The sequence below is a fragment of the Pezoporus flaviventris genome, unplaced genomic scaffold, assembly GCF_033815535.1.
Source record: "Pezoporus flaviventris isolate CSIRO_AGI_PZ_B2104156 unplaced genomic scaffold, CSIRO_AGI_Pfla_v1 ptg000072l, whole genome shotgun sequence".
Lineage (NCBI taxonomy): Eukaryota > Metazoa > Chordata > Aves > Psittaciformes > Psittacidae > Pezoporus > Pezoporus flaviventris.
The window spans coordinates 2,419,094-2,434,596 of record NW_026892620.1 but is presented as its reverse complement, the minus strand read 5'-3'; the positions used below and the strand labels follow the sequence as shown (position 1 = coordinate 2,434,596).

General features: G+C 36.0%; 1 protein-coding gene across 3 annotated transcripts in view; it reads left to right on the top strand.

Moving 5' to 3' along the window:
- TMCO3 (transmembrane and coiled-coil domains 3) overlaps positions 1-14,762 on the top strand; it is a 37,698-nt gene extending 22,936 nt beyond the window's left edge. Inside the window, exons 11-14 of one of the 3 annotated variants that reach the window (XM_061472719.1) lie at positions 5,202-5,352; positions 10,088-10,167; positions 10,660-10,809; positions 12,480-14,762. In XM_061472719.1, the coding sequence (XP_061328703.1) occupies positions 5,202-5,352; positions 10,088-10,167; positions 10,660-10,809; positions 12,480-12,593 (495 nt within the window). In that variant the 3' untranslated portion in view covers positions 12,594-14,762. Of the gene's footprint in view, positions 1-5,201; positions 5,353-10,087; positions 10,168-10,659; positions 10,810-12,479 lie in introns of those variants that run through there. The other 2 variants (XR_009746815.1, XR_009746816.1) reach the window with 2 other exon arrangements.
- The last annotated feature ends 741 nt before the right edge of the window (positions 14,763-15,503 follow it).

The following is a 15,503-nucleotide window of genomic DNA, read 5'->3' as shown; positions in this document are numbered from 1 at the left end:
AGCCCTCTGAAAAACTATTTTGCTGGAGAACAGAATGTGATGGTCACTAATAATGTTGTGGGTTTGAAACTCCATTATCCTGGATGTGCAGATTGTTATGTCCTCTGAGAATTTCTGAGGAAAAAATATCCCACAACGTTCCTGCACTTTTTTTTTCATAGGGGTATTTACTTTATTACAGGTCCAACAAAGAAAGTTCACCTCCTTCAGGGAGAAGGTTAAGAAAGAAGTTAGTGGGAGCACAGCTTTACAATTCATTGATTTCTTCTGCATACATGAAAAATGCCATCCCTTTAAACACCTATTCATATTCCAAATGTGCCATATAATAAGAGAATTAACAAAACTAGTTTTTACTTTCTAACAAGCAGATACAACATTTGTATAACAACTTGAATAAAAAACAACAACCAAACCACAGAAGTTGCATAAAATATCACGGTATCTAGAAGCAGCCTTGCTTTCATTAAAAATATGGCCTACATAGACTCATCTGATTGAATTGGGTATACTGTGGCCAAATCACCTATCAAATGTATAAGGAGTTTCTCTACTGACTTTAACATATATAAGGTGGGAGAATATGTTTGAGTGTATGAAACTCATACTGCAAAACCAGAATGCTGCTTCAGCATGGGAAGCGTTTGTGGGGGAACAAATATTTTGTGTACTTCGAGTGAAAACAACTTTCCTTTTAAACTTGATAAATAATGTATCAAAAGGAACAGTACAAAAGATACTGCATGCAACCTCAGTAAACCAGCTGAGATGCTTGATATTCCGTGACACTGATACATCCATTACGGTTATGCTACCAGTTGTGGTTTGAGCACAAAGGCTTAAAGAAAAATAATACTGAAAAAAACCAATGCAAAACAAAAATGTATTTGGTTGTCCAACAGCTCAACAAAAAAATCTTCTGGAAAACAAATCTTAACTGCTATATAGCATAGATGCTGCATTATGTCAGGAATAAAAACATAGGATGAGGGATGGCAATCTTATTTGAAAAAATGATGCATGTATTTGTAAAGGATAAATTTAGGCTTTTGGGTGTCAGGTAGGAAAACAACTGAACTGCATAGGCTCCTGCAAAGATCTTTTTCCTTGGAAAACCTAGGCCTAAATACTGACAGAGTTTGTGTAATTATGTGCAAGCACAGAATTTTCCATACTGGTGTAATTCTAAAAGAGCTTTTCAGTTTGTAAAGTGAGTGCATATTTTGGTGGTCTTAACCAAAGCTGACTCTGTGCTTCATTTAGAAAACCTGAGAGACATATTGCAACTCATTAAATCTGAAACAGGTTCTTTGTCTCGATAAACTAAATTAGAGTAAGAGAGATGTAACCAATTTCAAATGTAAGATATTTTACCAAGGTTTGGAGCTGAAGATGCCTCTTTCTGTTCCCATGTATTCTCAGAGGTAACTGAAATTCCTCTCCCTTTTGTCCCTCAACTGGTTAGGCAGATTGGGTAGGGGGATTGTGTCAAGTGCAAATCCTATAAAAGTACAGTTGACTCTCAGACACAGTTGTACATCTTTCGGTCATGTATGTATCACATTGTCAGCAGAAGCAAAGGTTCAGTAGATCATTACTACACTTTAAGCAACTCCTTTTTGAGCTTTAAGTTACAAAGGAACTGGTTTTGGTTGTTTTTTTTTTTTGCTGGTGGTTTGTGTGGGGTTTTTTTTTTTGTTTGTTTTGTTTTGTTTCTTAACTGGTGAACTGTTCTCCTGAATCACAACATAAGCGAATTTAGTTTATGGTTTGAAATATCCGTTTAGGATCCATGGCCAAACTGGTACTTTTAGGTTGAGATACATACCACAATGAGCTGAAGAATATGTTGTAAGTCAGCCAGAGTGTTCACTGGTGTAGTGTTGGTTTTTCATATTCTGTATGTGCAGAAACATTACAAGAATTGTTTAAAATACTGTTCTGATAATGAATTGCTAAGATATCTGCATGACAACATGGGTCAGTTTTGGTATGTTTTTAAACTATGTTGCTGAATGATTCCTAAGAAATTGGGGAAAAAATAAAACCTGACCTGACAAGGTTAGCACTTACATTTACATGTTCATAGGACTGTGCATAAACATGGTGGAGAAGAAGCGCCTTCCAGTTTGACTGCCTTATGGTTCACCTGTAGTGATGCCACAAATGGAGGGAAATTGCCAGCTTACTTTATATACTAAAGAGATTAAAAGAAAATGTAGCTGTTAGTACTTTATATGAGAAAATGTACATACGTTTCCCTACAGTGTATTAGGAATGTCATTCCTTGTTTGCCTAGACTACTTTTCAATTGCTCATAACATGCTTATGAACTCTTTTTTTGTCAATTAAAAGAAGATTACAGTTCTTCCTTAATCTCAAATATTCTAGTTAATTATTAAAATGCAGTTGAGATGGAGATTTTGGAATGATCACTAAAAAATATTTCTATTTTCATTAAGGCTTTACTTCTTTAAAATGCAAGCTTAGAATTCACCTCTTTACTCTTGGGCAGATATAAATTACTAAAGTCTGGAATTCTAATACATTTATTTCCATCAGGAATTTCTTTATATTTACTGGCTCACCATGTTCATTAAGCTTCTGTGATGACTACAGTTATCAGTAAGGTACACTTTACTAGAAAAGATAGGTAAAATAACTGCTGAACAAATGGTGGAAATTCAACTGGAACACATAATACCAGTGATATTTATTTATTTATTGCTCTGGTAGAACTTTAGAACATAAAAATCCAATATTCGAGTGAAAGCAAAGCAGTCCTTCCTGAATTTGAGTAAAATGGGACCTTTGAAAACAACTGAAAACTAAATTGTACTGGGAAAAACATGTAAGCTGACAAAACATTTCATTTAATTTTGACTGAAAAAGCTTTCTGTAATGTAGGAGTTGAGGAAATGACAGTGCAGTGCCCAGGGATTAGTAATTGTTAGAGCTCTTGTTTGCTGAAAGCGAAATATTAACCATGATGCAAGCAGTAAGGGAATACTAAATGCAAAATACTTTCCAATTTTTGCTTATTTAAGGAATTTTGCTGAGAATGCCTTTTTGCCAGTAAAACAAACCCTCTCCAGTGTGTGTGTGTTTGTGTGCACCCACATGTTATATATAGTAAACTCTGAAGCTACAGATTTAGTATATGAGGAAGTGTATCGCCTTATTGCTACTATTAGTAGACAGCCAGAGACCAGGATGGGAATAGTGAAAGGAGTGTCTGTATAAATCTGGATATAAATCAAAAGAACAAACTGGAGAAAGGGGGGATAGGGTTAAGAAAATTATGTAATTTTTGGTTTTCTTCTTGCCTCTCATTCACTTCATACTTTTCTTAAGAGTGACCTATAGATTTTGTAGACATTAAGTTGTGTAGTACCTAGTGAGCAGACAAGAAATAGCAAAATCTGCCTCGTTATCTGCCAGGCCCTTGAGCTCATACTTGTCATAAAGTGAAGGAATGGCAATTCATGTTTTATTTGGTGGGAGCAAATCCAGATGGACATAGAGTTTGCTCCAGTTAAGTCAGATGCATTCTGAACAAGCGTGTTTGTTTCACCCTTAAATTGCTCCCTGATTGAATAGTGATTCTTACAACAGCACAGCATCAAGCAGTTCTGATACAAAATGTGCTAAATCCCATCTTATGTGGCAACCTAAGCATGTACATGGGAATACTTAAAATGTCAGCTATAAAAGTTTTGATCTGGAGTTCTGTTACAGCTGATAATACTTAAGTGTATGTGTGTTATAGCTGGATAGTAAAAATAATTCCAACTTTATTTGGAGAGGCTATGTTGGATTTTAATCATACTCAAGAGGTTGTGAATTTTAAAACAACTAATGTTGATGTAGAAGAACTTAAGTGTTTCCTACTTGTTACTGTTTATCTTATTCATCTTTTGGTGATTTTGAAGCCTTTTAAAATATATATTTCTTTCTTCCACCTTGACAGCTTCAAATTGTGGCAAAAAGTGCTAAAATTCCTTTTCTTTTAAAATGAGAGTAAAGTTATAATGTTATTTTTGTTGGTTTTGCCTGATCTGCAACTATTTACATTAGCTGACAAAACCCATTTGTGTTCTTAAATGTCTTGCAATAAATTACGGACTATTGGAGTTACGTGATGAGCACTTGGGCATTAACACTTCAATACACAAAAGTCTGGGGTTTATTTTTAGGTGGCATTTTATGCATAGCTTGCAGACTTGTTTATTGTATCTTTTGCTCTCCTCCATTAATTTCAAGTCACTTGAGTTCTAGCTTCATACCTTACAGTGTAACACTGTTCAAGATGTGATGAATGTTGTCCATAAATATACTTGAGTGTATTGTTGCTTAATCCAAATTAGTACGGAAATAAATCTCCAATCTTCTATTAATATTAATAGCATTGAGCTTTCTCAGTAAGATGACCATCTGCAGCAGCATAGTTTTAAAGTAATTATTTTAAATACTTTATACCTACTAAAAGTGCTGCTTGCTTATTTTAATGTTCCGAGCATTGCCTGAAGCAGTTGCTTTGTTTTTAGTTCTGTCTCTTTGCATGTGTTTCATCTCTTCCTTCTAGTACCCTATTCACACAATAAAAAAAGAATGAAGCAGTCTTTTCAAACAGGTATCAGGCTTCATTTCAGCAGTTTATTTCACATGCTTAAATGCATCCCTATTCAGTAAAGGACACAGGCACACTTAAGTCCAGTTCACAATAATAACATGTAATTTATGCCTGGGACTTCTGCTAAATTGAGGCTATTCTTCCAAATTACAAGCCTTTGATTTTTATTTTTTTTCCCTGTGTTTGACAGCTGGAAAAGACACTGTTCTTACAGGCTTCATGTATTATGTAATTCTGCCTCCAGAGCTGTTACAGTCTTCCTTGTTTGTGTGAAATCAGATGCTATCCTTAAGTGACATGCAGCATTACAATGTAGATTAAGAAATTCACTTATGTTTTTGTGGGGAAGGAGGTAACATGGAGGGGAAACATGAAAGGTTTGTCAATCTTTTGTATAAAAACAATACTGCATAAAACTGAAATAATTACACTGAGCTTACTGATCTTGCATAACAACATAGTAATTTCCTGCGTTGTTTAATGTAGTTTTGTAATTTTACTGTGAAATGGTGTATAAATTCACCTGGGGCTAGAGAACAGCAATAGATTCTCTGTTATTCCTTGACAGATCACAGAGCTGTTGGATGTTTCAATGGAGCTGGGATGCTTCTTAGCAGGAGCTCTGATCTCTTCTCAGGGTCACATGGTTACTGAGGAGATTATGTCCTGTATTGAACCAATACGTGACTTTCTTGCCATCATTTTCTTTGCATCCATAGGTAACTACTAATAAAACTTTCTTAAAATATAGCATTAACCTACAAATGTGGGGGGGAGGAAAAAAATTGTGTCTACAAATTGAGGAGAGGGGATAGATTTTTGTTTCATTAAAACACTAAACTGTTAACTGACCACAGTATTGGTTTGCCTTTGCTAATGTTTTAAATGTAACATTCATTTTTGTAAGCAATTTCCATGATGTACTATCAGTTCTTGTTTTAATGAGAGTTTATTGTTAATTCTGAATTCACACTATTTAAAACATATACCTAAAAATTTTAAGGGGAAAAGGTTTTTGTTTGGGTGTTATGCTTTTCAGTCTTGATTTTTGTTTTACCCAGCCCATGCAAATAGCGTATGCTGATCAGTCAGATTGCTTAGTAACATATGTGTTTATTTGAATAATTTACCCTTTTAATAAAGGGAGGAAAGGGGTGAGATACAGTAAAACTCTTGGGCCATTATAACTGACAGTGTTGGATGAGTAATTGCTGAATACTCACAGGCAAGTTAGCTGTGTTTCACTAAGATGGTGATGGAGTAGATAGTGTTATCATGGATACAAAACATGACAGTTATAAGTGCAAAGTTAATTTTACAAAGGACTGAACAAAAATACTGTCCTATACTCTTGCAACTGCATAAATTAAGACGAGAGATAAGACTTTGGTAAAGTACAAGAAAATTGCAAGACCTCAGTTGGCATGCTGGCAGAACTCCACATAACCCAAATTATACTGTAAGAAAATCATTTTATTAGTTCTGTTATAGAAATTTAAAAATTAATCTTTTATAAACTGCTGTTACCATTATAATTGCAAGAAGGTAAATAAAATTGCCTGAGAAGTTTGTATGGTTTTACAGAAAGTGGATGTTTTTCCTTCCTCTGAAGAAAGTTAGCTAAAAAATCAGAGCCGTGGCCTCTGACAAGATGTGACAACACTTGCTTGTAAAAAACAAAACCTGGGGAAAAAAAAAAGGCAAACAAAAAACCCCTCCTTCCCATTAAACATTATCCCACCCTTTCCACCTTTACTTTCAGTTGCTTTCAAATGTTGTGGTTAACAGGAAGTTCTGGGGGTTGGCAAGGAGGTCGATTTTAAAAAGGAGCGGTGAGATGTTGCAAAAACCCAAGTAGGCTAAAAAGTATTCCTTAAACTTTTTTAAAAGCAATCTAATACAAAAAACACTTCTTGCTTGCTCTTCACTTTTTATATGTACAAATGCAAACTATATGCATCTGTAAATACACAGATTTACTATTTGAAATTATATAAAGCCATAGGGAAAGATTTTCCTCCCCCTCTTCAGCCCCCCCCCCCACATAAGGAGAAGGCTTGTTGCTATATGCAGCAAGCACCTTATTCTAGAGAGCAGAAACACTTGAGATCCTCAGGTGGATGCTACACCACTGCAGTACTAGAATTTCTGCTCCTTTTAGAATAAAGGAATAAATAGAGGGAAAAAAAAAGAAGTCTTAATTGAAAAGTGACTGTAAATATGTGATTTAGAAAAGTTATTTCCTATGTTGCTTGTCTTAAATGCCTACTTATGTGTTCTTACTACAGAAATCCTTCAAAAATCCTACAGAAATCCTCCTTACTACAGAAATCCTACCTAAAACCTGAGTTGAATAATACTTGTTTGTGTAGTATCTGTAACAGTGGTCCTGTCCTTAGAATGACCTGATTGCCTACTGCTCTCAAAGTTGCGTATTAGTGCATTTGTGGGAATAGTACACCTTTGCAGGTAGGCATTAAGAGCTGCACTTGGAGTTGCTCTCCATCTGTACATTCCCTTTAAGCCTGTGTGCATTCTTCAAGGTTTCTGGCTCTCTTTATGCAATCTGCTGAGGTTAGAAAGTCTCTGTTGGCCTCCATCCTTACTAATATTTCAGAGAGAACATCTGGGCTTTAGAATTTGAGTATTTTCTTTCTTGTTTCTGTTTTGGTACCTAGTACTTCGATCCTTCCATTTCCACACCTGCATCATTTTGTTTTGATTGCTTTTTATAAAGGACCAGCAGGGTTCTAGTTTCTGTAATCTTGTTTGCCAAGAAGGATCTCCAAGATTCCTTTTCTCGACACTGCATCTGGTCATGACATTTGGATCTTTGCCTGCTGTTTAGTGGTTACCTAGCAGATTGGTGGACTCAGTCTAATTGGAGGGTGGGAGGGCGTTTACTTATTAAGAAAGAAGTACTTTATAAAAATGTGCAAAATCTTGCCTGTAACTGTCCACAAGAAGAACACATACCAGTTTATATGAGTGAATTGTGCTTTTTGGCTCAATGTTATTGTAAGGTTACCTTTACCCCAAGGCCTTCATTCCAGTTATTCAAGAACACTGCTTAGAATTGAAGTCCAGTGGCTTATGCTCAGCTCTACAGAAAATACCCAAGCTATTGGTGACAGGCCAGCATGACGCATGTTACCTGATGTTGGTGCTGAAGTTCTTGAATTATTTGGTTGAAGTGTTTCTTCTGTTTTGGAGAACAAGTCCACAGTGATTAGATTCAACCCACTGAAAAAAATGGCCATATTCATGCACCTTCTGTCCATGAAGGTAAATCTTTCTGTTGACATTGATGTCAGGAAGGCTTCATATGCTTGTATAGCAGTCTGATATGACTTCTGGCTTTATGCTAAGTTTTCATCTAGGACTGAGGCAAAGGTCTGTAATGACCCTGAAATCCACTATGGTGGAATGTATTCCCCCAAAACATGTCTGTGTTCTGGGATGTTTATTTGTTTGTTCAGAATAGTGTAAGTAGCAGGCTTAGACTTGCTTCACCTTGCAGACACTCACCTCCACTGGATTGGTGTAGAAATCTGTGGTAGTTTGTGCCTCAGCTCTTTGAAATATGGTCATAATCTCCACATCAGGCAGCAGTTCGTGTGGACTTCAGACTGCTTGTCTGCTGCAGAACTGAAAAAGTAGCTCCACCAGTAGTGGTGAGAGCACTAGGCTATATTTATAGCCTCCTAGAATAATTAATTCCAGATGTGGCAGAGTTGGCCCTCTTATCAAATGTGACATTGTTACAGGCTGTATTTATCTAGTTGCTTTTCATGTGTGTTTCTGAGACCAACTTAAAGGTGAATGAACAATGTGCATAGTACAAAAACTACTTTTCCCCTCCATGAGCATGTGTGCACATATTAGGGCTTCTTTTTTTGGTGTGGTGTTTCTCTCTCTTACTCTGCCATCTCTTTCGTTATTCTGATAGTCTTTTGCATTTGCACTTCAGTAGTTGGAAAGAAATGAAGAAATAAAACAGGGTGCATACATGCTGACTGGGTAGTACTTGTATAAAAATCTCTGTTGTGCTTGACATACATTTCCATCCACAATACATTGTGAATTTACTGCAAGTAACTTCTCTTGAGTACTCAAGAAGGGAAAATGACCCTTAGCTCTCTAGTTCTTCTGGCTTTACAGTGCTGTGGGGCAAGGAAAACTAGTGAAAACTTGCCTTGCATTAAAATAAGAAGCTACAGCATTGATTTACATGCCTCATGCTTTAGAAAGCTAAATTCTTGTCCTTCACCAGACATAACTTGGTTGGAGAACTGCCAACTATTATGGATTTATCAGGAACACCACCATTATTTTGGTTCCTTTTTTTAAGAGCTTTTAAGAAAAAGGAATAAGCTTCCAAAGATAAGAGTTATGTTTGCCTGCAGAAGTTCCTCATACCTAAGAAGAAAACATGGACTTAGTCAGCTGTGAGTTGGATTCTTCCAGGACTTCTCCAACAAATACTTCTTTTTCTTTAGCAGGATTTAGTTTTCAATTTCTGCGTTCTTTATGGTTCTTGTTTCTATATTCATTGAATTTAGCGTAAGGTGTCCCTGCCCACAGCAGGGGGGTTGGAACTAGATGATCTTAAGGTCCTTTCCAACCCTAATGATTCTATGATTCTATGAATTAAAGTGACAAAAAAAAATTAGAAGAAAAAAACCCAAACAACTAAACCACTGGCAGAGAACACCCCACCCCCCCCCAAAAAAAACAAACAAACCACAAAACACCCCACAAACAAAAACAAAACAACAACAAAAAAAAAAACACTCAAAACCCCAACAACATCACAGCAATGAAGTTTTATATAATTCCTTAATTGTTAGGGCATGGGGATGTGCATGGGGATTTTTTGCCTTTTACCAATTCCAGTCCTAAGTGACTTTTCCAGTTCAGGTGACTTTCAGTGTTGGCAAGTGAGGGTCATGGGATCAAACAGTTACATTTTCTGATGTAGCTCTATAGTCTGTGCAATGCTGAATATCATGATCCTTCCACAGTGATAGTCCCATTACCATGCAGTACAACAATGTTGAAAACAGTGAGCAAAGTGCATGTTACAGTCATTATGCAGAACAATGGAACTGTTTTCCGGCAGTATTTTTATAGTTCTTACTAGAGGCGTGTTTCAGTTCAGATCATGGATTGTTGACTGGTGTGGAAGAGAGAAACTTTAGAAATGAATGTGCTTGTGCATCAGTCATCTCAGTTTAACTCGGTTGGGAATATTGTTTATGCTAAACCTCTCTGAAGGAATAATGGTTGGATAAATGCAGGAAGTGCTTTAGTGATCAAGAAGGTAGAGTTGATAGCTGTTAGGGCTTTTTATTTTTGAATACAGTCTTGCAATTAAATCTGTTATTAACTCAGAAAATTATCATAGTAAGATAGTGGATTTAAACTTTGAAATATTGTTTTCTTTCTTCCTAGGACTTCATGTTTTCCCCACATTTGTAATATATGAACTTACAGTCTTACTATTCCTTACACTGTCTGTGGTCATAATGAAGGTATTTTCTTTTCCTCTTTTTTTAATCTTATAATAGTTTAAATAATCTTTGTGCTGCATGCCGTAATGAAAATTCTGTGCAAAAATTGAACATCTGATGTAACAGGAAATATTACAGCTTTACTGTAAAGCTGTATTTGGAAGAATCTTGCTGATTAAAATACAGTTTGATAGAACAAGCTTAGGGTATTAGGAAAAAAAAGCTATTTAATGTTAAAAGTAAGCTACACATGGAGAAACATCTATTTATCTAGGTTGGAATTTGTAACAAAGCTATCAAATGTTTTTATTATAGTAAACAATATACTAATTTTTACTGTGCAATGTACATTTGTTTCTTAATACAGAAGACACACTAGAAGTCCACTAGTTTATGTCCAGAATTATTGTATTTGATGCTCTATATCTCACAAAGATTTAACTATTTTACTTACTGCACTTTTAATTTAAAAAACAAACCCACAATAATCCCCCAAAAACCTTGCTTTTCAAGTTTGTCTTGGCAGTGCTTGTCCTTTCTCTGATTCTTCCAAAGACCAGCCAGTATATCAAGTGGATTGTCTCAGCAGGACTGGCACAAGTCAGTGAATTCTCTTTTGTTCTGGGAAGCAGAGCACGTAGAGCAGGGATCATATCTCGGGAGGTAAGCTGTTCTATACTTACCAACTTTGCGGTTTGCATCTGAAAAACTTACTGGGGTTTTGTATGACATTGTATTTGAAATACTGTGAAATACAGTGACTGGTATTTGAAATACCAGTACACTGGTATATCTCAACTGCTAACAAATAGAATCAACCCATACAATTGGAGACACGTATGCCTTGACAGGGTTCTTAGTTCTGTTTTTCACTTGTTTCATACTGTACTTTAAAATATTAAATAGTGAGTTTTACATAGCTTAGTTGTAAGTGCTTTACCTTAACTGCTCTTACAACTTCTTTATTAACTGAGTAGGGAGCTGTAGATAGCACCTGCATCACTAACACTGAGAAGCCCTTGCTTTTAAAATCTTGATACAGCTATAGAAAGAAGTAACTGAGAGTACAGGATTTGAGTAAGGGCATATTGGTAAATAAGAGCTAGAGAGCAGAGATGGTGAAGTGGAAATTGCCTTAACATTTAAACAAACAAGCAAACTTGTAATCTTTACCTGCAAAGCTTGTTCATTTTAAATCCTTTGCAGAAGAAACAACCAGCTTTTTCAGTAGTCATGAAAAAAAATCACCCAGGAAAGAAACCTTAAACTTAGTTTTATATTGAAGCTGTAAGAATATTATTTTCTTCATGATGAAGTCTGCTTTGTGAAGTTAAGTAAATATGGCTATGGAGATAAAACAGCTGACCTCATTTTCTAGTGCTGTTTGCTTTCTCCTCTGTATCTCTGCTCACAAAAATACTCTGCTGGCACCCCAAGCTTTTCATTGTGTGAGCAAGTGGGCTGTATAACGCTGGAAGCTATTCCAGATAAAGCATGTGTGAAAAACTTACACAATGCTGTTCACTTGTAGGCAAAGGTGATTCATTTTCATGTTCATTCGTGCATATAATTAGGAGTTATAAATATTGTATGTTTGTCCAGAGTTTCAAGATACCCATACATAATCACAGAACCAGGTTAGGGGCCCACCCACTGCACATGGAAACCTGTAGGCTCTCCTTTTATTCTGTGGCGGCTCTCATGTTATTATCTATGTACAGGTTTATATAGCTCTAAAATTTCCGTAAGCCATTCTTCTGTTTGAGACCTTAAAACTGCTTCCTGATGTTTTATAAGACTCATTCAGACTGTGTAGCTAAGATCATTCTTTCAGATGATGTGCAGTATGACTTAAAGGGATTTTTGTTTGGCAGTTTTTTAGTGTATAAAATAGTACTCAGCTTAGCCATTGTATCATTAAACCACAATAGCTTGGGGGGGGGGGGGGGGGGGGGGGGTATATGGTAATATTTTGTTGTGGTGGTGGTTGGTTGTTTTTTTTGTTGTTGTTGTTTTGGTTTTGTTCTAATAAAATGGTATTTAGCCATTGACCTGTTAGCAAACACTGAACTTGCAAAATTGACCTCTTGACTATACATGTAAATAATTTTTCTATAAGCTCATAACACTGTTTTTGTAATTGTATCTTCAAACCAGGTAAACAAATAATTTGAGCATGCACTTGTTTGCTTTGGTAGCAGTATGCATAATTGGTTAGGAAGACAGGTGAACTCTCCTGAACATACTGTCTAGAAGAGTTTGATCTCCTCAAACTTCTAATCTTAAGTTTACCACGTAACTAAGAGGTAATGGCTTTTATTTGCAATTTTCAGGTCTATCTTCTCATTCTGAGTGTGACTACTCTGAGCCTTCTACTTGCTCCTGCCCTGTGGAGAGCTGCCATTATGAAATGTGTTCCAAGACCTGAAAGACGCTCAAGTACTTGATTAAGATTTGCACATATACAAGTATCCATCTTCTTGCAAGAAACATCTTCGTTGCTCATTGTATTTCTATGCACTCAGAAGATGAGAGGTTTTGAGTATTCGGTCCTCTTAATGTGCACTTGGTTATAAGCCTTATACAGACATAAATACAAAACAAGATTCAGTATTTAAAGTATAGTTATGTAATTTGAATTGCACAACTTGTACAAAATTTGCTTTCTCTCTGACAGATTAGAATCTGCCAGAAAATTTGTTCCTGATCCAATCACTTATTCAGAGCATAAATTATTTTTTTAAAATATGGCATCATGCAAACTCTGTTATCTTTTGCCTGAATGTGCCTTTTAATTTTCATCCTGTTACTGCTGGTTCATCACCAGATTTTGTTTAAAAAGATATAGATATATATTATGGTGCCTATGGTATCTTCTTTCACTAAATGACTTGAGTCATTTTCACATCTAGGAGTTTAATATACTAGTAGGAAATTTAATTTCAAAACATTTCTGACGGTGAGTAAAAGCATAGTCCTTTACACCAATAAAAGGTTTAACTGTTTAGCATCAAACTGTTTTAAGCAGTCAGATTCATACTGCAAATGATACAGCCAATGTTGTATGGTATTTTACTCCAAATCACAGCACACAGTGTATTTTCTTACAGTGGCAACTTTTCTTTGTGCTAATTCTTGTATTTATTTACATATCTGATTAAAAGTTGACAGTAAAAAGGGGCATCGCTTAAGTTATACTGGAAGACTGACACTTGTCACCAGTTTTTGTTGCTAACTGCTGCTACAGCAGTTGTTTACAGATTGATTTATTTTGAATCAAAAATAAATGTACTAAAACTGGGAAGTCTGATTTCAAGTAGATGTGGAAAAACTTCAGTTCTGTAACTCTGGAGGTTGGATATTTGACACTTTACTAGATTTGGAGTTACTTTAGGAAAATTAATTTTCACAAAACTAAAAATGGCAGACTGGACGTACATTTGTAACTCCATGACTTGGTAGGTCACATTTATGTGGACTAAACTGTTACTCTCTCTAAAATATCATGGTATTTTAAAATACAGTGTTTGGAATGTGATCTGAAATACATGTGTGGTGTTCTTTAAAATGTTACGCATAGCTGGATAAGACTTGTAAAAGCCCATTCTCTGTCATAGAAAAAGCTCACTCATAGACTGTAGTCTGCTCTAACAATTTAAAAACCATCTTGAGGTTTATCTGCTAAAGTCAATACTATTAAAGATGTATTAACACTGTAGGTCAGTGTTACAGTGTCATCTGAAAGATCTTTAATACCCCAAAAATGTTTAGAAAAATGCATGTTACATGGGTTTAAATAGCCAATTAAAATGAAAGCTGTCCTCCAAGTAGCAAAATGGAGCTTCGGATGGATTTGTGTGCTTTAATACCTCCCTCGTCTACCATAGTAGCCTCAGTTTTCTCAGTAGCCCTGTGTTTTCTCTGACATCTGCTGGGCTTGGCAAAGTGCAGCTTGGACTAGTCTGGAGTGTCTATATACTGTTAGGGCAGGGTAGAGCTCATCATATTTGAGCTCTTTCTTGCTGGACTTGGGGCTTTCTTCCAGGCACTGATGCTTCATAAAGGCTGCAAAATGTATTGCAATTCCACTTCTCCTCCAATGGTTTCAAAAGTAACCAAGGAACAGTGACAAATGTAGAGGAAAAAGCTGCCCTATAAATAAACAGGGTGGCGTTTTTTATAAAAGGAATCTGTAATAGAAAAGAAACTTGAAATGGATTTGTTGTTTTTTGTATTCAAAATACAGAAGTAATTTAAAAGTTTTATGGTACCATTTACAAATCTACCAGCTCAGACCTTTTACTCTTTTTCAGGTGCCTCACTAAAATGTGTTTCTTAACTGTACTAGGGAAAGATACGTTACTCTATCCACTGACCTAGCTCATAGCATCTTGAAATACAAGCTTCCCTTCTGAATCCTTCATTTTGGTTTTGAAAGATGTTTTCATATGTAGTTTGCCATCTATGTTTCAGGGAGGAAGAAAAGTGTCTGTGACAGACCATGGTAGAGATCTCTGTATGGTTTCCATTATGTCCCAGCCCTTGAAACTATTATACAAAGTACTACAGCTGTGATGAGTAAACCTTTTTTTAAAATAAACTGCTAGTTGTACTTCTCTCCTAACTGGAACTTTCCAGAGTAGGAAATACTGATGGTTTGTGTCTCTCAAAGAAAACATTTTCCTGATTACCTTTTAAAGTAGTTGTGTGAAGAGTCCTTTTGATACCATGTCCAAAAAGTAAAGCAAGTATCATGTCCGTCACTTCTTTCCCAAAGAATTTTTGATTCAATCATGACTTGGCTAGGCTTTAGGAGAACTGGGGAAAGAGAAATAGGAGCCTCGTCTGAGTATCAGTGTTCTGTGCCTCTCTGTAGATTTGGATTGCCTGATTATTAGATGCAAGTTCAAATTACTAATCCTATTGGACATATGATAAATTTGTTTACAATCAGATGTACTGAGATACTGTAAATGTTTCCTGAAATGGCGCCATGCATGATTCCATGTCAAAATGGGGTGATCTCATGATACAGTCTTAGGACAGAAACAACAGACCTTATTTCTGAGTGATCAGTTGTGCCTGTATGGAAAATGAGGAGAGTATTTCACAATTGGACAACTTAGATACAATTGCAGCTTTTCAGGAACCTGATACTTGTACTCTGGAATATTCTGTGTCAAATTGGTAAAATTAAAGCAGAGATCCAGAAGCCCTGAAAGGAAAATCTACCGATTTGTTGAAGAACAGGCAGTCTTTTCTGACAATGTTTGTTTCAGCTTGTTGTGGTTCTACCATTCTTCTAGCTAATGACTAGCATCATTTGAATACGGAAAAGCTGATATGGGATAGAAATA